Here is a 23,883-nt window from a genome sequence, read left to right on the forward strand (position 1 = left end):
ACAGAAAAACAGAAACAAATATCCCAGGTGCGGAAAGTGAGATGCCAGCGGTCCCGAAGAGAAAATTACGTCTATTAAAGAAACGTTTCGGTTTTGTATAGTCCAGAATAAAAATGTTGTCCTGGTTGAAAAATAAATGATATGGCATTAGCAACAGTGCTGCAAGAAAATGATACTCAACGCTAAAGCTTCTGACTTTTTTGCTGGCTTGACACTTTAGAGATTGTGTTTTTAAAGTCCTCCTGTAGTCAATCATTGTATCCCTTAAAACTCATCTTTGATCACCAAAATTACATATTTAAATGGGTTTTTTTTTCTCCTTGGAAAAAAAAACTTCATGTCTTAAAATATCTTGAATGTAACTCGACACCCTTGCCTCATTTAGTATTCGCGGTACTATGAATATGCAAATGAGCCCCGCCTCCACTCACTCCCTCAGCTCAGAGATCCACTGGTTGACGATCACACGTTGATCTGATTGGTTACAAGGTCGTTTGTGACGTCAGAAACACCAGCGATTTCAAACCGTGTTTTTGAGACTGTCTTTGGTTCACTGCAGTTTTAAGCAGAAAATACTCAGCAATGCTGTCGACTTATGAACTTACACATGGTTTGTCTTAAAGCAGATTAAAAACACCACATAGACACATAAACAACATTAAAAGCTGGATTTTCAACACAGGGGGACTTTAAGATACTGCACTTGTGTTTAGTATTTACATTTGTTTTACATTTAATCATTTAGCAGACGCTTTTACCCAAAGCGACTTACAACTGAGGAGAGCAATCAAGAGGGCAACAGTGCTAAATAAATTAAGTGAGTTGATGCTTAAAACAAGCAAAATTATATGCCAATGGAGTGAGAAAAATAATATTGTTCCAGTTTAAATTAAAATTATTTTTCTCACCCCATTGGCAGATAATTTAGCCTTTTTTAAGCATCAACTCACTTAATTTTGATTAATTCCCCCAGAAAACAGGACATAATATCTTATGTCATTTTACTCATCTAGTAAATGCATCTTGATTTAAGAAATGTTTGATATTTGGACTGGAAACAAGACAAAAATACTGAGTAAGAAAAGCATTTTTTTCAGTGTGTAAGAAGTCTCAGTTAGTCTAGCACAGTTAACATCACAATTTTTTTAATATATATATCAGAACAACTAATAGAATAGAATAGGCAAGTGCTGGCATTACTTGTTCAGGTCCTGGCGAAAAATATTTGTTGAAAATGGCTAAAGACGTGCGTTTTACATTTCATTTACGTCTGTTGTGTTGTTTTGTTGTGTTTTGATGTTAAATGAAGGTAGGAACTAACTTTTCAAACATGTCAGTTTCCAATAAAGGGATTAGATCACCAAAGAATGACAATCCTGTCTTTATTTACTTACCAAAATGACTTAAATTTGCAAAGCATCACATAATTTGAGATATACAAGTCATATGGACACTCTTTTGGACCACCATACGCTCAATAAACACTTCAACACAGACGCATGTTCTGTCAAGGTGCGTTTAATGGTCAGCTACGCAAAAGAAACAGATCATGCAGCATCTAAAACCTCTGGAAATGAACAAGTGTAATATACCCAGGTCTTATTACAGTTCACAAGCCCTTTAAACCAACCCAAGTGAGAAATCTTGGAAAACGCTGCGACATGGTTGCCAGATATTGCCATCACAGGTGAAGTCTCGCTCAGTGAAGCTAGAGAAATATATCTGGTTAAATCCTATAGATGAACATAACGAATACAGCTTTTTTGTTTTCCAAAACACCTGATTTATTTGACGAACCCCAACTCAACAAGCTCGTGAATTGCATTTTTCCTATTTTGCGCAGGTGATTAAAACATCATACCCAAAGTTATGGTTCTTGAGACGGAGATGGAGGAGTTACACTGCAAAACATGCTTTTCTTAGTATTTTTGTCTTGTTTCCAGTCCAAATATCAAACATTTCTTAAATCAAGATATTATGTCCTGTTTTCCAGGGGAATTAATCAAAATTAAGTGAGTTGATGCTTAAAAAAAATCAAAATTATCTGCCAATGGAGTGAGAAAAATAATCTTAATTCAAACAGAAACATTATTTTTCTCACTCCATTGGCAGATAATTTAGCTTTTTTTAAGCATCAACTCACTTAATTTTGATTAATTCCCCCAGAAAACAGGACATAATATCTTATAATTTTACTCATGTAGTAAATTAAGAATTTTTACATATTTGGACTGGAAACGAGACTAAGAAAAGCATGTTTGCAGTGTACACACTCGAGATGTGCCTGGGTGAAATACTCGCAACAAAAAACAACCCACACGATGTTGGAGTAAGTAAACATTTCATAAAGTTTCCGATTAAAGAGCGTCTGAACAGACAATTATGAATTATTTACAAATATACATCATTTAGTTCCTTCACAACACCTTTCATGGATCGGTTTACAAAGCAGAATTTCACTTTATTTGATTTTAGTGAAACCGAACTGCGTCGAAGAGCATCTTGAAGCAATTTCCGGCTTAAAGTGCACGTGGATGATGAGGGATGGGACCGGGAGCCGAGGAGAGAGACGGGAAGGGGGATGAAGAGCATCACTCTCCGGATCGACAGCAAGCCCTGAAGCCACACTGCAGGTTCTGGCATCCGCTGGCCGTGTCTGCGTGAGGACCTGCGGACCACAGAGCGAGACCAGTTACACACACTGGGAGATGACATGTAGTTCCCATTAATGAACTCACAGACGAGATTTACTATCAAACTGAGAAGAACTAAGTGTAAATATACACACACACTGCAAAACATGCTTTATTACTCATTTGGACTGGAAACAAGACAGAAACACTATGTAAAAACTCTTAAATCAAGATGCATTTACTAGATGAGTATAAGATATTATGTCCTGTTTTCCGGGGGAATTGGGAATTGACAAAGACACTGACAGGTTATGATGTTATGGTTTATGTCAAGGTGTCATAACAAAGACATCTTAAACAATGTCATATTTGCATTCAAAATGTCATTATTGAGCGAAAGACACTTAATGACAGTTGTCATAAACATGCATAAACCCTACTTCATATTCATAACATATGTCATGTCATGGTTATAAAGGTGTCATGTCAGTCTTATGTACACCCCTTCAAGTAAAGTGTTTCCCTTAATTCAAACAGAAACATTATTTTTTTCACCCCATTGGCAGATAATTTTTGCTTGTTTTCAGCAAAAACTCACTTTTTATTTATTTATTTATTTAACCTGTTAACTGGCACCCCCCTTTTTTTTGCATAGACATAAAAATCACTATCCAAACTTAAATGGTTTTAATTCAGGAATGCTTTGGAATATAGACCTATGGCTGGTCTTGTTTTAAAGAAGACATGTTCCAGATTATTGTAGAAGTCTAGAAATGATAAAAAATGAAACAGAAAAAAAGTTATATAAGTTTGAGTTTATGAAATGGTGTAATGTAAAAATATAATTATTAATATTTTATATAAAATATATATATTACAAAATATATTTTACTCTAAAAACTGCAAGAAAATTAAAGACAAGAATCTGAACAAGTTGTATTCCAAATTTTAGGTTGATATCTAAAAAAAGGAGCTTTCAGTAAGATTTTATTTGGGCGCAGTACCCAACTTTTTCACTAGACTCCATTACTGCCCATAGAAGGGCGCCTCCATTTTCATATATGTTTTGAGTGATCTGAACCATGTATTTCCATAATTTTCATACAATTTATGAAGTAGACATCCTATTCAGAAGTAGTATGGGTGGTTTGGCAGTATTTGATTTGAATTCAACCTCTAATAAATGCATAAAAAGACTACGTTATAGCGTTATAGCTCGCAGCCAATCAGAAATCGAGAATCCATACATTTTTCTCATAAAATGGAATTGGTGTTATCTTTTGAACTCATGGCATGAAAACAAACTGAGGTTTCTACCAATCTTTCATGATTTTTCGTGTTTATTGTTATTTCAAAATAAAGGCCTAAATACTCCTAATGAATATGAAATATTCTTGTTGCAAATTGATAAATTTCTGCTCCTCTGTAATTTATTTTATATAACAGCCACCAAATATGAAAACTAGAGATTTTAAGCTTTCAAATGATATATAGTTTGGCAATATTACTTTAGGTTTTTACTAAGATATTATTGTTTTAAACATGCAATGGCAAATGGACTTAGACTTCATATTTTGTGTCATTTTACTCATCTAGTAAATGAAATGTTAAGAAATGTTTGATATTTGGACTGGAAGCAAGACAGAAACACTGAGTAAGAAAGCATGTTTTGCGGTGTATGGACTAAAAAATGCTATAAGTAAACAAAATGAAACTAGTATACGAGCTATCTTACATTTTTGCGTTAGATAAAAACAGGATTCGTAACAAACCCACCCTTTACTTACCGAGACGACGTCATGCTTGGGTTTGGACTTCACATGTGGAATTGTGTATCATATCACATCATATCACACATCACATATCATAAAACACATTTATATGACTCAAGGGTTTACAAAGTGTTTTGTCAGCCGAACACATGTGAGCTAAAAGACTTTCACAAAGTTCACGGTTCTCGGATGAAGGAATAAATTATCCGAAATAAAATAAACATTAACTGAAATATAACAAAGTATATATAAAAAAAATGCTGGTTGCCATGGCAACATTTTTCATTTTTTTAGTATAAGGATGTAATAAAACAACTAGAGATAAAATAAAAATGAATAACTGATACAAATGACAAAAACGACAAACTTCTATTATTAATAAAACTATAATAGTAAAAAATAAATAAAACTGTTCTGACGTCAGTTAATGGTCACGTTATTTTAGAAAGTGCTATTATATTCTATATATTTAAACTTTTTATTTATAAAATTAAGTAATAAAAATGTCAAATCAAACTAAATAATTTTAGTTATATCATACATAATATATTTTCGAAACAATCGAAATATAGAACGATCTATTATTAATAGGTTTTCATCAACTCAGGAAACCCAGTCTGGGAAATTATGATATATCAGAACATAAAGAGATTTAATATTCAGAGATTCGACATGTGCTTGTTAGTGAGTTATTTATTAATTAAAGGTGATGTATTTGCCGTTAATTATGGATTGCACTAAGTTGTGTGTTCATAACTATTAGTATTTCTCATTATTCTCAGCACTGTTGAGTGTGTTCTGTCTATATGTGTGTGTGTGTGTGTGTGTGTGTGTGATGGTGTGTTTCTGTTAATGTTATCGCAGTAGAAGTGCTGTGTGTCGAGGACGTGGCAAGCGAACACCAGAGATATAATATAATATAATATAATATAATATAATATAATATAATATAATATAATATAATATAATATAATATAATATAATATAATATAATATAATATAATATAATACAATACAATACAATACAATATAATATAATATAATATAATATAATATAAATCACATATTTGTGACTCTGGATCACAGAACCAGTCTCGAGTCGAGCGGGTGTATCTGTGGCAATAACACACTGTATGGGTCGAAATTAACCATTTTTCTTTTATGCCAAAAATCATTAGGATATTAAGTAAAGATCATGTTCCATGAAGATATTTTGTAGATTTCCTACCATAAATATATAAAACATGTATTTCTGTGAGTGAATGCTGCACAATCGCCAACATAAATGCACAACTTTAAAGGGGATTTTCTCAATGTTTAGATTTTTTGCACCCTCAGATTCCAGATTTTCAATAGTTGTGTCTCAGCCAAATATTGTCCTATCCTAACAAACCATACATCAATGGAAAGATTATTTATTCAGTTTCAGATGATGTATACATCTCAAAATCAAAAACTTGCCCCATGTGACTGGTTTTGTGGTGCAGGGTCACATGTATCATTATGCTCAGCACTGTGAGTGTGTGTGAGGGTGTGTTACCGTTAATGTTGTCGCAGTAGTAGAAGTGCTGTGTGTTGAGGGCGGGGCAAGCGGACACCAGCTCCTGAAGCCCCGCCCCCGTGATGAGCAGGCAGCCCGACAGATTCAGATGCTCCAGCAGAGGGAGTCCTCCACGCTGAGACAGACACCTGACACACACACACACACACACACACACGCACACGCACACGCACACGCACACGCACACGCACACGCACACGCACACACACACACACGCACACGCACACGCACACGCACACACACACACTTTACTGAGGTATCACAATTAGTAAAAAAACAACGAAATTAAACAAACAATAAATTTAGACAGCTGAAATCATTAGGGGCTTTCGCACCTGAACTACACTGCAAAATATGCTTTATTACTCAGTATTTCTGTCTTGTTTCCAGTCCAAATATCTAAAAACTCTTAAATCAAGATGCATTTACTAGATGAGTAAAATGAAAAGATATTATGTCCTGTTTTCTGGGGGAATTAATCAAAATTAAGTGAGTTGATGCTTAAAAAGCTAAATTATCTGCCAATGGGGTGAGAAAAATAATGTTTCTGTTTAAAGCTGCTGTCCGTAACTTTTTTAAGTTAAAAATAATCCAAAATAATTATATTAAAAAAAACTTATTCTGCCAGTGGTCAAAACTATCTGCTTGCCATAGCTAGATTCAAAACGGTTAGCTTGTAATAATGATTTTAATTCCAGTGGTACTGGTGGGTTTCCGCAGGAAATTCGAGCATGTCTTTGCGTCATGACGTCACACCCGTACACATAAAGAAGGAGTTTCGGCTAGCAATACTGCGCGTGACGAGATGTTTAGATGTATAGGCTTTTCTCGCAGCACTTTACATAATTAAACTTATGGCGGATCCAGAAAGATCCAAACAACAATCATCAGTGTCAACTGGAGATTCAGCAGTTATAAAACCCAAAAGACTTCGTACTTCGGATTTAAGGTGGCTAGAGAAAGAGAAAGAAACCGTCTCATGCGAACACAAGGATTTAAACATCGGCGGGGCTTTTGAAAAGTGCGTGAACTCCGTGTTTTGAAGGGGTTCGAAACGGAAGAAGAGACGGCTTTTTTCTGCTGAACAAGTAAGACATTTCAATAGTTCAATCGTGTAACAGTACGTTTTCTTAATTCACACAGTTATGGAGTTTCCTTTGTTGTGCCTTTCTCGTTTTGCTATTATGGAGAATATGAATTCTGAACTACACAGGTAACCATAAAACACATTAAATTTAACATTAGTCACGCAATGCTGATGTTGTTAACATGAACAATTTGAGAACAAAGTAGACTATAATTTGCACGGTTGCTGTAAATCGCGTTGATTAAATCTAACGAAGCTTATCATGTCGAAGGCTTTTTCCCCCTTAGTTGGTCAGAACAAAAATGGATTTTACTTACTTGTTCAGAAGACATTTTCTTATGAAAATTCTTATGTTGGTCAAACTTTCAAAAAGTGAATCTGTGATTATGACAGTATCCACACAGCGCGGTGACTGACAGCAGCACTCGCCTCAAAACACTGTGTTCATCCGCGCTGTTTCATGCCGATTTACAACCCACGTAAAGATGATAATTCAGCGAATCACTGCAGTTACAGATTTCGAACAGAGAGATGGCGACAAAGAGGAAAAGATACGGACTGCAGCTTTAAATTAAGATAATTTTCTCACCGCATTGGCAGATAATTTTGCTTTTTTTAAGCATCAACTCACTTAATTTTGATTAATTCTCCCAGAAAACAGGACATAATATCTTATCATTTTACTCATCTAGTAAATGCATCTTGATTTAAGAGTTTTTAGATATTTGGACTGGAAACAAGACAGAAACCAGGGTGTTTCCCAGAGGACTAATGATTCCCATAGGAACATGTTCCTGGTGTCGTTCGCACCGCCTGAACTCTGAAGTGACGTGAGACGCGCTTGTTGTTGTGACTTTTATTTTGACGGCGCTGAGAACGCCAGTGCTCGTATTCTCCGTGTTCACTAGTGTACGATCTATCTAACAGTCCTGTCGAATACTATATGAGATTGAACTGTTATACATGGAAAGTAAACCGTATATGAAGAGTTATTAGCGTACGCCGTGTGTTTGATGTCCAGAAATACATAATCATGTTTCTCTCGGTCTCCTCAAAGCCGTGTTGGAGTAAAGGTTAAGAGCTTCCTCTATCACTGTTCGTAGAGTTAGTTTCTGGAGTTAATATAATGGCTATAATCTGTGTGTTTAGCTTTTTTTTAAATGGCGGTTGCTGCTGGTGTTTCGCGTGCGTTCGGCCAATCAGCGAACACTAACGTCACTGTAGTTCCTATAGTACTGGTCTAGACCCGACTCTAAAGAAGGAGTAAATCAGTTCCTCCAAAAGGACTTCCTAGAGCTAAAATTATTCCTAGTTTCCTAACTGGCGCCAATAGTTCTAGGAACTATGAAAAGGATCCTCCGGTGCGAAAGCCCCTATTATATCGTGGCGGTGTTTGGTCTGTACCTCAGGCCGAGATCCGTGATCTGATAGCATCCCGACAGGCTGAGGAACCGGAGTGTTCGAAAGGCTCCTGATTGGTCAGTCCTGTTGTGACGATCAGGGCAAGATTCACCCTCAAACGAGCATTTAGTCCGAAAATCAACACTGCCCCCTTTGGCCTGGAGGTCACAGTGCGTTTCTCTCACAGTCCAGAGCGACACATCTGATGTGCAACAGCTGGAGTGACCACAGTGGGCGTCACCCATTGAGCCATACTGCCAGTGGGAGGAGCTTATACCAGTCCTGAAGCTCCGCCTCCGGCTCCTCCTACAACAGCATGAGCCGCCGCCTCCCTGCGACTCCAAAATGTGACCACGCCCACTTTCCTGTGTAGACACGCCCCCTGGTTTGCTCCAGTCGGCGGCGTCCTCGATGTCGGCTAGTTTCGCCGGATCAAGAACCCACACGTGGGCGGGGCCACAGCCTGAGCCACGCCCACCAGGTCTCCGCTTGAATATGAGATCCTGGCAGCTGCGTCCTATTGGCTGAAGGGAGTGCTCATCTTGTAGTTTGATGGGAGAGGGCGAGGCTTTCAGCAGTTTGGCTCTGCGATCCGGATTGGACGCTGTTAAGTCGCCCAATCCCAGTGAGAGAATCTTCAGCGTGCGGTCGGTGATTTTGTCGCAACCCGACAGATCCAGATGCTCTAGAGTATGACACACCCCGAACTCCGCCCAGCTGGAAAAACACAACGAGTAACTATAATATTCATGGGATCCACAAAATCAAAATGTTAAGACTTTATGAGTGACTCACTGAATCATTCATTCAAGAGATTTGTTCAAAAACACTGATTCATCCAGTAATGAAACACGTGAAGTCTATATGAGTGAGTCATTGAATCATTCATTCAAGAAATTCGTTAAAAAACACTGATTCATCCAGTAATGAAACACGTGAAGTCTATATGAGTGAGTCATTGAATCATTCATTCAAGAAATTCGTTCAAAAACACTGATTCATCCAGTAATGAAACAAGTGAAGTCTATATGAGTGAGTCATTGAATCATTCATTCAAGAAATTCGTTAAAAAACACTGATTCATCCAGTAATGAAACACGTGAAGTCTATATGAGTGAGTCATTGAATCATTCATTCAAGAGATTCGTTCAAAAACACTGATTCATCCAGTAATGAAACAAGTGAAGTCTATATGAGAGAGTCATTGAATCATTCATTCAAGAGATTCGTTCAAAAACACTGATTCATTCAGTAATGAAACAAGTGAAGTCTATTTGAGTGAGTCATTGAATCATTCATTCAAGAGATTCGTTCAAAAACACTGATTCATCCAGTAATGAAACAAGTGGGCTCCACAAAATCAACATGCATTACAGTATATCAAATACACAAACACGCCGATATGAGCAGTCAATGCCAAACGTTTTGAACAATTAATTAGAAGAGCCAACCTGTGAAAGGCGGAGTCAGAGACGTCAGTCTGCGTGAGGTCCAGGTGTGTCAGGTTTGGGCACAAACTGAGGATCTGTCGCACCTGGAAGGAGAAAATATTATTATATATTATATTATTTCATTGTTCCCAGATACGTTTAAAAACAACTATTAATTAAATGTAATAATAAAAAATCATGAGTTTAAAAGCAGGATAGACCAGTTAAATATGGTTAATAGTCAAATAACTTATATATTTAACTAGATTTCATAGATATATTAGAGCTGTACGATTAAGATCGCAATCTTGATTCAAACACCCATGTGATCATTACATCATTACACCAGTAGGTGGAGACAAGTGACTGTTAAAACATGTGCTTGTTATTGAATCATTCATTCAAGAGATTTGTTCAAAAAATGCTGATTCATCCAGTAATGAAACAAGTGAACTCTATGAGTGAGTCACTGAATCATTCATTCAAGAGATTTGTTCAAAAACACTGATTCATCCAGTAATGAAACAAGTGAAGTCTATGAGTGAGTCACTGAGTCATTCATTCAAAAGATTTGTTCAAAAACACTGATTCATCCAGTAATGAAACAAGTTAAGTCTTTATCAGTGAGTCACTGAATCATTCAAGAGATTCGTTCAAAAACACTGATTAACCCAGTAATGAAACAAGTTAAGTCTTTATGAGTGAGTCACCGAATCATTCATTCAAGAGATTCATTAAAAAAACGCTGATTCATCCAGTAATGAAACAAGTGAAGTCTAAGAGTGAGTCACTGAATCATTCATTCAAGAGATTCGTTCAAAAACGCTGATTCATCCAGTAATGAAACAAATGAAGTCTATGAGTGAGTCACTGAGTCATTCATTCAAAAGATTTGTTCAAAAACACTGATTCATCCAGTAATGAAACAAGTTAAGTCTTTATCAGTGAGTCCCTGAATCATTCAAGAGATTCGTTCAAAAACACTGATTCATCCAGTAATGAAACAAATGAAGTCTTTATGAGTGAGTCACCGAATCATTCATTCAAGAGATTCATTAAAAAAACGCTGATTCATCCAGTAATGAAACAAGTGAAGTCTATGAGTGAGTCACTGAATCATTCATTCAAGAGATTTGTTCAAAAACACTGATTCATCCAGTAATGAAACAAGTTAAGTCTTTATCAGTGAGTCACTGAATCATTCAAGAGATTCGTTCAAAAACACTGATTCATCCAGTAATGAAACAAGTTAAGTCTTTATGAGTGAGTCACCGAATCATTCATTCAAGAGATTCATTAAAAAAACGCTGATTCATCCAGTAATGAAACAAGTGAAGTCTATGAGTGAGTCACTGAATCATTCATTCAAGAGATTTGTTCAAAAACACTGATTCATCCAGTAATGAAACAAGTTAAGTCTTTATCAGTGAGTCACTGAATCATTCAAGAGATTCGTTCAAAAACGCTGATTCATCCAGTAATGAAACAAGTGAAGTCTTTATGAGTGAGTCACTGAATCACGACTCCTCTTCAGTGCTCAGTTTGGTCATGTGTGAGTGTGTGTTGATCACATGAACTGAGTAACGCACCATCTTGCTGGAGACGGTGGAGCTGTAGGCCAGGCCGAGCGAACGAACGGATGAGCCGACGACAGGCAGAAGCTTCTGGATCATCCCGTCGAGAAGAGTCTTCTCTCTCTGAACCGCATTAATGGCTGGAGACCCTTCACTCGCCTCCTCTGAACACACAGAAGTTTAAAAGTGGTTCATTATTAATAAAGAAATTAAACCTGTATATAAACCTCTTTTTATTTTAGGTGTACATTAAAACAGAACCCAACTCTATATGTCAAATGCATACAATGAATAGACAGTGGCACGCCTTGATCAAACACCATCAGGTTACTTTATGTTTAAGATAAAACACATATAATCTCCCAGCATTATCTGTAACATGCAAGCATGAGCAGTGGAGGGAAACTAACACTGGCTTTTGGGTGATAGAGAAATAAATATGGAAAAAAATCGATTTGTGGCCTTTGAGAACCACATTTTAAAAAACTATTAATCGAAAAATCTAATTTTTTTACCCAGCACTACTTAAAATGAGTGTTCGGGGTCAGTAAGCATGTTTATTTCACAGCTACGGGCCGCGGGATCATGGGAAATGTAGTTCTAAGCGAAGGCTCACCTGATTCGTCCACGTCTGCGTCCTCGTCCCACTCCTGATAGGCTCGTCCCTCGTCCTGGAGACTCTTCACCCAATCATCATCCGGCTCCTGGTCCAACTCGCCCGGAGGACCACAGTAATAGTCCCCTACAAACACCATCACAACCAATCACACGTGACCTACAGGCAGCATACACACTGGTGCTGTATCCCACAATGCAACATTCTCGACTCGACCTTCAATGTTCTCTATTAAAACTGCATTAAAAATGTAAAATAACGCTTTATATGTTTTATATGATTGGATACCGTCCTGAAGTAAACACGTGGCATTAATGCCGTTTTTTATTTACAATTTACTTAATTAATAAAAGTAATAAAAACAATTAAAAACTAAAAAATATAAGTGCATTATACACGTGGCAATAATGCAGTTTTAATTACAATTTCATTCATAAATAAATAAAATAATAACCAAAAAATATAAATGCATTAAACATGTTACTGTAATGCAGTTTTTTTAAAAACAATTTAAATAATTAATAATAAAAAATAATAAAACAAAAAATTTAAATGTATATATAAAATATAAAAATATCAACATTTTTAATAAAAGTTTTATAATTATATTTATAATGTTTTTTTTAAATAATTTTGTATAATTGACTAATTTAGTATTTCACTAAAGTTTTATAATTATAAAAATAGTTTAAATATAATTCACTACTGCAGTATAGTACTATTTTTAATTAAAGTTTTATAATATAATAATAATTAAATAAAAAAATTATAAAAACAATTCACTATAGTATAAAAAAATGTAATTTAAGTTTTATAATTAATTGTAAATATATTTAAAAAATAATTCATTAATGCAGTATACTACTGTTTTTAAAGTTAATTAATTCTAAAAAAAACATTTAAAAAATAATTCACTAATGGTGTTTGAAATTAGTTTCATAATATATATATAAAAAGAATTATACAAATAATTCGCTAATGTAGTATATTACGGTTTTAAATATATTTTGAAAATAATTCACTAATGCAGTATACTACTGTTTGTAATTAAAAAAAGTAAATGTTTTTCAGAATTAATTATAAAACGTTCAAGTAAAAGTTAAGGTTAAAGTAGTATTTTAATTTTCTTTAAGTTTTATAATTATCAAAAAAATTATTCACTAATGCAGTATACTACTGTTTGTAATGAAAGTTTTATAGTATAAAAATACTTCAAAATCATTTGAACAATGCAGTACTTTTTTTAATGAAAATTATATCAATTTTATAATATAACAAATGTATAAAATATTTACTATGTAGTATATAATTTTTTAATTAAAGTTTTTTAATATAAAATAATTTGCTATTATTGTTTTTTAATTAATTAAAGTTACTTAATTATAAAATAAAATAAAAACTCATGTTGTAATAATATGCATTTAATATTTAAATATAAATGTAATGTTTAATTAAATTTAAAATCTTTTTAAAAGACACCATCAAATAAACATTTATTTTCTACATGGCTTAAATGCGCTCAATCTTTGGTACACATTACACTAAAGGGAAAAATATCTTTCATCTTAAAGTCACAAGGGGGCGATAAAGGCACATGAACTCAAAGCTGACACTATTATTATTTATTTATCAGAAATGAATGATTTCTGAAGGATCATGTGACACTGAAGACTGGAGTAATGATACTGAAAATTCAGCTTTGATCACAGGAATAAATTACACTTTACTATACTATATTGTCATAATATTTAACAATATTGCTGTTTTTGTTGTATTTTTAATCAAATAAATGCAGCCTTGGTGAGCAGAAGAGACTTTCAAACTTGTGTAAACGTATATGTGACTCTGGATCACAGAACCAGTCTCGAGTCGAGCGGGTGTATCTGTGGCAATAACACACTGTATAGGTCAAAATTATCGATTTTTCTTTTATGCCAAAAATCATTAGGATATTAAATAAAGATCATGTTCCATGAAGATATTTTGTAGATTTCCTACCATAAATATATAAAACATGTATTTCTGTGAGTGAATGCTGCACAATCGCCAACATAAATGCACAACTTTAAAGGAGATTTTCTCAATGTTTAGATTTTTTGCACCCTCAGATTCCAGATTTTCAATAGTTGTGTCTCAGCCAAATATTGTCCTATCCTAACAAACCATACATCAATGAAAAGATTATTTATTCAGTTTATGTATAAATCTCAATAAAAAAAAAAAATGACCCATGTGACTGGTGGTCCAGGGTCACATATAGTCCGGCTATGAGTAACACACTTCTAGCCAGAATATCCTTGAAATTTGGTTAAATGTTGTTTTTGCCAAAATAACTTGCGAGATGTGTGATATTCCAAGTCAACAGTGATTACAAGGTGTTTGGCTTCATTTCTTCACTCACTTCATTTCTTTATCTAATTGATGACTTACACACACTGCAAAAAATGCTTTTCTTACTCAGTGTTTCTGTCTTGTTTCCAGTCCAAATATCAAACATTTCTTAAATCAAGATGCATTTACTAGATGAGTAACATGGCATAAGATATTATGTCCTGTTTCTGGAGAATTAATCAAAATTAAGTGAGTTGATGCTTAAAACAAGCAAAATTATCTGCCAATGGGGTGAGAAAAATAATCTTAATTTAAACAGAAATAACATTATTTCTCTCACCCCATTGGCAGATAATTTTGCTTGTTATTGCATCTTGATTTAAGAATTTTTTGATATTTGGACTGGAAACAAGACAAAAATACTGAGTAAGAAAAGCATGTTTGCCGTGTGCATCTTCACTTCACATATATCAGGTAAAGTGTGTGTTGACGCACCTCTGGCCCAGCGTACGGGGTACAGGTGTCTCCACAGCGAGCCGGTCCTGGACACCTGAGCCCAGATGTTGCACACCTGGCCACAGCGACACAGATCCAGCGGACCCAGGAAGCGGAACACCTTGAGGAGCAGCTCCTGCGGCAGAGCCGAGATGGACCCGCGCTCGCTGCCCCGCTCTGCTGGACACAACACACCCAACCACTGACACATGACATCTGACCCGAGCCTTCGACAAAGTATCGAAAGTACAAAAGTATCCAGTGTTTTTAAGAATTATTCACGGTCACATGGGTTACGCTCAACTCCAGGGGAAACTCCAGATTTGCATCAGACTTCAATACGGAAGGAGGTTGAGTAACACGGGCAATGCCTGGCCTAAGAGGTCAAAGGGCATCTGCTAAAGATGACGCAACCGAAAAAAATAATATCATAGGCAAGTCTAAGTCACTTAAAGGGGGGGGTGTAATGCCTCTGATGTCCCCAGAGTGTTCAAAATCCCCCACAGATATTTTTATATAGCATGTTAAAATTGTCCCTTTTTGTGTATACTATTACTATTGTGATATTTCAATGTAAAATAAAAAAATTAAGTATTTAAGAAAAATAACAATAATAATACCAAAAGAAAATTTATTAAACAGTACAACTGTGAAAGATACACCACTTATATTTATGGCTGTCTTAATTTCTGCATTTATTGAAAACTTTAAATATAATTAAACTGAAAAAAAAAAACCCTAAATAAATTAAATTATAAATCTATATATATATAAAATAATGAATACAAATAAATTAAATTAGCTGTGCTTGTTTGTAGGGCTGCACAGATTGACCCAAAATGTTGTGAATGTTGTGACCGTTTTCAAAGACTGCACGATATATAAACCATTTAAAAATCATAGTATATTGTGAAATCACGAAGGCTGCGATTCAGTTAAATAAATACATGCGCTGCACGTTAATTTTGCACATGCGCGCTGGTTACGTGTTTGTCCGAGCGGCTCCATTCACAGTAAATGCTGCTCCACACAAACTCACTCTCTGCATGTGCTGCTTGTTCGGGTTTCCAGGCTATTGTTCACTTGTTAAATGATCCGAGTACTCGATTAATCGTCAAAATAACCGTCCAATTACTTGACCACAAAAGCCTATTGTTCACTTGTTGAATTATCCGAGTACTCGATTAATCGTCAAAATAATCGTCCAATTACTTGACCACAAAAGCCTATTGTTCACTTGTTGAATTATCCGAGTACTCGATTAATCGTCAAAATAATCGTCCGATTACTTGACCACAAAAGCCTATTGTTCACTTGTTGAATGATCCGAGTACTCGATTAATCGTCAAAATAACCGTCCAATTACTTGACCACAAAAGCCTATTGTTCACTTGTTGAATGATCCGAGTACTCGATTAATCGTCAAAATAATCGCCCAATTACTTGACCACAAAAGCCTATTGTTCACTTGTTGAGTTATCCGAGTACTCGATTAATCGTCAAAATAATCGTCCGATTACTTGACCACAAAAGCCTATTGTTCACTTGTTGAATGATCCGAGTACTCGATTAATCGTCAAAATAACCGTCCAATTACTTGACCACAAAAGCCTATTGTTCACTTGTTGAATTATCCGAGTACTCGATTAATCGTCAAAATAATCGTCCGATTACTTGACCACAAAAGCCTATTGTTCACTTGTTGCATTATCTGAGTACTCGATTAATCGCCAAAATAACCGTCCGATTACTTGACCACAAAAGCCTATTGTTCACTTGCCGAATTATCTGCGTACTCGATTAATCGTCAAAATAATCGTCCGATTACTTGACCACAAAAGCCTATTGTTCACTTGTTGAATGATCCGAGTACTCGATTAATCGTCAAAATAACCGTCCAATTACTTGACCACAAAAGCCTATTGTTCACTTGTTGAATTATCCGAGTACTCGATTAATCGTCAAAATAATCGTCCGATTACTTGACCACAAAAGCCTATTGTTCACTTGTTGCATTATCTGAGTACTCGATTAATCGCCAAAATAACCGTCCGATTACTTGACCACAAAAGCCTATTGTTCACTTGTCGAATTATCTGCGTACTCGATTAATCGTCAAAATAATCGTCCGGTTACTTGAACACCAAAAGGCTATTTATTCACTTGTTTAATCGTCAAAACAATCGACCAATTACTCGAAGACGAAAAGGCCATTGTTCACTTGCTAAATTATTTGAGTACTCGATTAATATATCCCTAGAATATCTAAATCGACTGCAGGCGGTAGATCCTTTTCCTATTTAGCACCAAAACTTTGGAACAGTCTTCCTACCATTGTCCGGGAAGCAGACACACTCTGTCAGTTCAAAGCTAGACTAAAAACACATCTCTTTGACCTAGCATACACATAATACATTATAGACTTCTATAAATTCAATGTTAGGCTGCATAGATTAGGTCAGCCGGAACTGGGAACACTTCCCTTAAATCTTGATGTACTCGCTACATCATAAGAAGAATGGCATCTACGCTAATATTAGTGTCTTTGTTTATCCCGAGGTTTTCCCGCAGCCTGCCGGATCCAGGCCGTGTCCAGATCTGACGAAGGAGATTCGCCTGGACCCCATGACAATGCAGTGCTGAAGTATCCACTATCCTCTCCCTATGGAGGATCCCTTTCCCTCTCTACAGATAAAGCGCTGTGAATTCCGGCTCGCGTACCCCGAAGTGATAAAATAAAACAAAATTCTGTATCAAAATTTATAGGCAAGAAAAGTAGTTTGTTTAGGCTGGGTTGTATGAACCTGCGTGTAGGAGCCATACTTACCACCTTATTTAATTTTGATAAATTTGTTAATTTAAATATCAGAATGTTGTTGTATTGTTAATTGTGTTTATTTCTCTGAGTGTGTGCCCTCTATAGGTGAGAGGGGAAAAGTTGTATAAAGGATAGGCCACCCCTGACAGGAAGGGGGCGCTGGTGCAAGAGCACACAGTCTTTTGACCGTGCACATGGAGCTAGGGTGGCATGGTGCAACAAACCTGCAAGCGGCCTAAAAGTTGTTTGTTTTGTTTTATGTTACAATGCATCTTTATTTTTGATTTAATAAACTTCAGTTATTTGTTTGGAACATCAACACGCCTCTCTGGATCTATTCATGGTACTTTGCACGCGTTAGAACCATAGCATCAGCATCTCCCACAGTGGACAAGAAACTTGTTTTCACCACTACAAATTGTCAAAAGACTGGCTTTGAAAATGGAATATGTTTGAGAAAAGGAGGATTATCCATAAACCTGAACGGAGTGGATGGACTGTTTGAAGACCGCATGGCATTGGAAGCAGAGAACAAAAGAAACTTCTCAAAGAGGTATGTGCTTGCGGAACCAAAGTGCTGAGTTAAATTTGAATGTTACTGGAAAAACTCAAGTTTGATGCTGCAAACTGTGGATGAAAGGATTAATTTGATGAAGAGTTCAAAGGTCTTGATGCATGCCATTTTAAAGAGGAATCAAAGGAAATTTGAAAAGTTTGTGTCTTTGGAAAGATGATATTTGCTTGATTGAGACAAAATGGAGGACAAGTCTTATCTAGAACAATCCCCAAACTCAGCTCAAAGAGATTTGAATGAGGTTGCTGCTCGTTTGAAAGCCTCTAGAGCAGGCAAGATGGCACACCTTACAAGACGAATTAATATTGTTAACTCTTTGATGACTGATGCTGAATATCTTGAAGAAGTAAAGGGAAACATGATGAAGTTCAATGAAATGTTTGTTGAATTCAAGTCTCTTCAAGAATCATATGTACAAATGTTAAGTGAAGAGGATAAAGTTGAAGACCTGAAAACCTGGTATGAACCAAGAATGAAACAAGTTGATATGTTTGTTTCTACTGTTGAGAAGTGGATGTCTAATATTCAAGAAGAATCAGACTTTCAAACTAGTACTCCAGTTTCTTCTGCTCTAAAAGTGACTGACCAGCTAAATGATGATGATGATAACACTTCAGTTGTCTTGTCTGTGCGTAGCAGTAGATCTGGCAGATCTAGCAGATCAAATTTAAGCAGATCAAGTGTGTTAACATCAGCCTCAGCTCGTATCTGTGCAGAGGCAGAGAGGGCAGCTTTACTTGCCAAAGCCAATACACTGCAACAAAAACATGCTATAGAGAAGAAAGAAGAAGAACTTAGAAAGATGAAGGAGGTGTGGGAAGTTCAAGCTGAAATTGCAGCCAACACCGCAAAAATCGAGTATCTCAAGTATGCTGAGACCTCAATAACCAATGGAAATGCTGTTGAAGATGATGCCATGAATGTGTATTGTAAGGAGATGTTGGATAAAACTCCAGTGCAACAAGATGTGCGCCCAAAAGAGACACTTCATGAACTCTCTACAGCACCAACTCAGACTACAAGACATTCTTTTCCTCAGAACAGCAATGCAATTCAACAACCCACCACCATGAAGACTGACTCCAAACTCCCTGCACAAATCTCTCATACAGCTCAAGCAAGACCTCTAGAAAGTAGAGAATCATCTTCATCTAATGTCATTCAAGGGCCTGATCTTGCTAAAATTCTTCAAAAACAAAACAACTTGACAGACATGCTTGTGAAACAACAACTTCTTTCCACCTTACCAAGAGGGGAAATTCCAATGTTTAGTGGAGATATTCTGCAGTACAGGTCATTCCTTCATTCTTTTGAGCACATCATTGAAACTAAAACAGATGATAATGCAGACAGGCTGCATTTTCTCATTCAGTACACAAGGGGACTACCACAGGAGCTGGTAAGAAGTTGCCAACACATGTCACCGAACCAAGGTTACCAAAAGGCAAAGCAGCTATTAAAAGAACACTTTGGTAATGCATATAGGATTTCATGTGCTTATATTGAGAAAGCTCTTTCTTGGCCTTCAATCAAGCCAGAAGATCCAAAGGCTTTACAGGCCTTCGCATTGTGTCTTAGAAGCTGCTGCAATAGTATGGAAGACTTGAAGTTCATGGAAGAACTGGACACAGTCTCCAATATGAGGTGTATTGCTTTCAAGCTCCCATATAAGCTCAGAGAGAGGTGGCGCACAAAGGCATTTGAGTTGCAAGAACAGAGGAACAAGGTAAAGATGGTAGATCTCGTCAGCTTCATTGAAAAACAAGCTAACATTGTCTCAGACCCAATATTTGGTGATATCCAAGACTCAAGCCCAAGTAAAGGAAAGCCCAAAGTGCTAGTGAAGCCCAAATCCAAAGGCAGTTTTGCTACCAATGTGCATGTGAACTCACCACAGACCACATCTAAGGATTCACAGCCAATTTCATGTCTCTACTGTAACAATGGACATGATTTGATGTCATGCTTGCAGTTTGAAAAACAGCCGCACAGAGAAAAGATAAACTTTATAAGACAGAATGGAATCTGTTTTGGGTGTTTAACCAAAGGAGGACATATAAGTAAAGACTGCACACAGCATCTGAACTGCTCCATATGCAACAAACAGCATCCAAGTGTGTTACACATTAAAGCATTGGAATCATCAAAACAACTGAAGAAAACACCTGTGAGTAGCACACAGGTCTCCCTTCAAGATGGTAAGCATGCTGGAGTCAGAAACATGCAGTTTTACACAGAGTGTTTGTTGTCGATTGTACCAGTACAGGTTAAAAGCTCAAAAGGAAGTAAGATTCTGCACACATATGCCTTTCTTGATCCTGGTAGCTCGGCAAGCTTCTGCACAGAGGATCTTATGAGGAAACTCAACATTACTGGAAGAAAGACCAATATTCTTCTTCGAACAATGAGCCAGGATAAGTCTGTGCCCTCGTACATTGTCAGTGGGTTGGAAGTGTCTTCACTGGAAGAAAGTAACTTCATCCACCTGCCAGAAGTATACACCCAAAAGATCATGCCTGTTGACACCTGTAACATTCCCACAAAGGAAGAACTATCTAAATGGCCATACCTGAGTCAGGTACAGTTTCCTAGGATTCCAGCCAAGGTGGAGTTGTTGATTGGAAGCAATGCTCCCAAAGCCATTGAACCTTGGGAAATCCTTAATAGCCAAGGGGATGGGCCATATGCAGTTAAGACCCTACTAGGATGGGTTATTAATGGTCCTTTACAAGGCAAAAACACAGCAAACAGGAACAGTTGTGATGGTGGTGTTGTTAACAGAATTTCTATCTTGAACTTGGAAGAAATGTTGATGCAACAATACAACCATGATTTTAATGAGCGTTCATGTGAAGAGAAGGCTGAAATGTCTATAGAAGACAAAAGATTCATCAAGATTGCAGAACAGTCAATAAAATTAAAAAATGGACATTACACTCTTAATCTACCTTTTAGGAAGGACGACACAGTGTTGCCTAACAATTACCAAGTGGCAGAACAGCGACTTCAAAGTTTGAAAAGAAAGTTCAAGAGGAATGAAAAATTCAAAACCGAATATACTGAATTTCTAACAGAAGTCATAAAAAAGGGCTATGCTGAAGTGGTGCCGCAACAAGAGCTGAAAAGATCAGATGGTAAATTGTGGTACATCCCACATCATGGTGTATACCATCCTCAAAAACAGACCATAAGGGTGGTCTTTGACTGTGCTGTTACTTTTCAAGGTAAATCCCTCAACTCAGAACTTCTTCAGGGTCCTGATTTGACCAGTACACTTTTTGATGTTTTGACCAGATTTCGCCAAGAATCTGTAGCAGTTATGACTGATATCAAAGCAATGTTCCATCAGGTCAGAGTGTCAAGATCAGATGTTGACTTCTTGCGATTCCTCTGGTGGCCAAGTGGTGATGTCAGCATGCCTGCTGTGGAACATCGAATGATGGTACATCTATTTGGGGCAGTCTCATCCCCCAGCTGTGCAAACTTTGCTCTGAGGCAAACAGCCAAAGACAACAAAGAATGTTTTCGAACTGAGGTGATAAACACGGTTGAGAACAACTTCTATGTAGATGATTGCTTGAAGTCCCTTCCAACAGAGCATGAAGCAGTAGAATTGGTGAAAGATCTAACATCTCTCTGTCAAACAGGAGGATTCCACCTCACAAAATGGGTGAGTAACAGTCGTACTGTTCTTGCACATATTCCAAAGGAAGACAGAGCTCAGAATGTAAGGGAATTGGATCTCGACAGGGAAAAGCTTCCCACTGAAAGAGCTCTTGGATTGTTGTGGTGCGTGGAGAATGATGTGTTTAGGTTCAATATCACTGTCAAGTGCAAATCCCACACCCGAAGAAACTTGCTATCAGTTGTGAGCTCCATCTATGATCCACTTGGATTTTTGAGTCCCTTTACTCTACCTGCCAAATTGCTTATCCAAGACCTCTGTAGGAGTAAATGTGGTTGGGATGAGGAAATACCACAGGCTGCAGTGGATAAGTGGACAAAGTGGATAAAGGATCTTGACGAGATAGAAGATTTCAGAGTGGCACGCTGTGTAAAGCCAACTGGTTTTGGAATGCTGAAGCAAGCAGAGCTGCATCATTTCTCTGATGCTAGTGAACAAGGATACGGCATAGTGAGTTACTTGAGACTGACTGATGATATGCACACTGTACATGTGTCTTTCATGTTGGGGAAAGCCAGAGTGGCCCCACTTAAGCACGTCACAATTCCACGTCTAGAACTTACAGCTGCAGTGCTAGCAGTCAGAGTCGACATTATGGTAAGGAAAGCTTTGGAGCTAGATCTCAAAGGCTCAACATTTTGGACTGATAGTCAGTCAGTGCTGAAATACGTTGCAAATGAGAATGCAAGATTCCGCACATTTGTAGCTAATAGGATCTCTGTTATTAGAGGAAACACAGATGTAAAACAGTGGAAATTCATCAGAACAAAGCAGAACCCAGCTGACCTAGCATCAAGAGGGGTTAGTGCCAGCACATTGGTGAAGTGCAAAGAGTGGATCCATGGACCAGACTTTCTATGGAAGAAAGAAGAGGAATGGCCTAAAGAGTCCCTGGGACCCATGTCTCTCTCTCTCGATGACCTTGAAGTTAAAAGGAACACCACTGTTTATAGCACTGTCATTAAAGAGAATGAAAATCCTACCAGCCAACTGCTTAACTATTTCTCAACTTGGACAAAGCTAAAGTTGGCAGTAGCATGGTTCTTGAAGTTCAAGAATATCCTTCGCTTGCTTATTGCAAAAAGAAAAGAGATACAGGCCACCTGCGTGAATAAGGACACTCAGAGCCAAAACAATGTATGTAATGAAATGAAAATATTCAAGACATCACTTTGTGGACAATCCATAGGCTTGGATGATCTCTTGAAAGCAGAAAAGGCCATTGTTGAGTTTTGGCAGAAACAAAGGTATGCAGAGGAAATGTCAAGAATTGGAAAGACATCACCTGCTGGAAAGCGCTTGAATAGATTCAGCAGCCTGTACAAGCTAGATCCTGTGATGGACGATGGAGTTTTGAGGGTTGGAGGAAGGTTGGACAAGTCTGCAATGCCTGAGGAGACCAAGCGACCTATAATACTTCCAAAAGATGTTCACATCTCCACACTTATCCTTCAACACATACACGAACAGCTCGGACATGCTGGCAGAAATCATGTTCTCTCACACCTGAGAAAGAAATATTGGATTATAAATGCCAATTCTGCAGCCCGTAAAGTTTTGTCTAAATGTGTTGTATGCAAGCGTGTAAGAGGAAAGATTGGAGAGCAAAAGATGGCAGATTTACCAAAGGAAAGACTACAAGCTGATCTTCCACCTTTCAGCAATGTTGGCGTTGACTACTTTGGACCTTTCATGACAAAAAGAGGAAGAAGTCAGGTAAAGAGATATGGGGTTATTTTCACTTGCATGACAAGCAGGGCAGTTCACCTAGAAATGGCTCACTCACTGAACACAGATTCCTGCATTGACGCTTTAAGAAGATTCATAGCCAGAAGGGGCCAAGTACTGCATATTCGCTCTGATAACGGAACTAACCTGGTTGGTGCAAAAAGAGAGTTACATAATT

The 23,883-nt window shown here is 37.0% G+C and overlaps 1 protein-coding gene across 1 annotated transcript in view; it reads right to left on the reverse strand.

Moving 5' to 3' along the window:
* Positions 1–2,438: 2,438 nt before the first annotated feature.
* The window catches only part of fbxl5 (F-box and leucine-rich repeat protein 5), a 32,011-nt gene continuing 10,566 nt past the window's right edge, over positions 2,439–23,883 (reverse strand). Inside the window, exons 5-11 of the mRNA XM_056233287.1 lie at positions 14,901–15,077; positions 12,075–12,200; positions 11,474–11,622; positions 9,906–9,988; positions 8,458–9,171; positions 5,946–6,094; positions 2,439–2,668 (exon numbers count right to left, since the gene is read on the reverse strand). Of these exons, the coding sequence (XP_056089262.1) occupies positions 2,592–2,668; positions 5,946–6,094; positions 8,458–9,171; positions 9,906–9,988; positions 11,474–11,622; positions 12,075–12,200; positions 14,901–15,077 (1,475 nt within the window). The 3' untranslated portion in view covers positions 2,439–2,591. The remainder of the gene's footprint in view (positions 2,669–5,945; positions 6,095–8,457; positions 9,172–9,905; positions 9,989–11,473; positions 11,623–12,074; positions 12,201–14,900; positions 15,078–23,883) is intronic.

Source organism: Rhinichthys klamathensis, unplaced genomic scaffold (genome assembly GCF_029890125.1).
Source record: "Rhinichthys klamathensis goyatoka isolate OS25496 unplaced genomic scaffold, OSU_Roscu_1.1 h1tg000366l_1, whole genome shotgun sequence".
Classification (NCBI taxonomy): domain Eukaryota; kingdom Metazoa; phylum Chordata; class Actinopteri; order Cypriniformes; family Leuciscidae; genus Rhinichthys; species Rhinichthys klamathensis.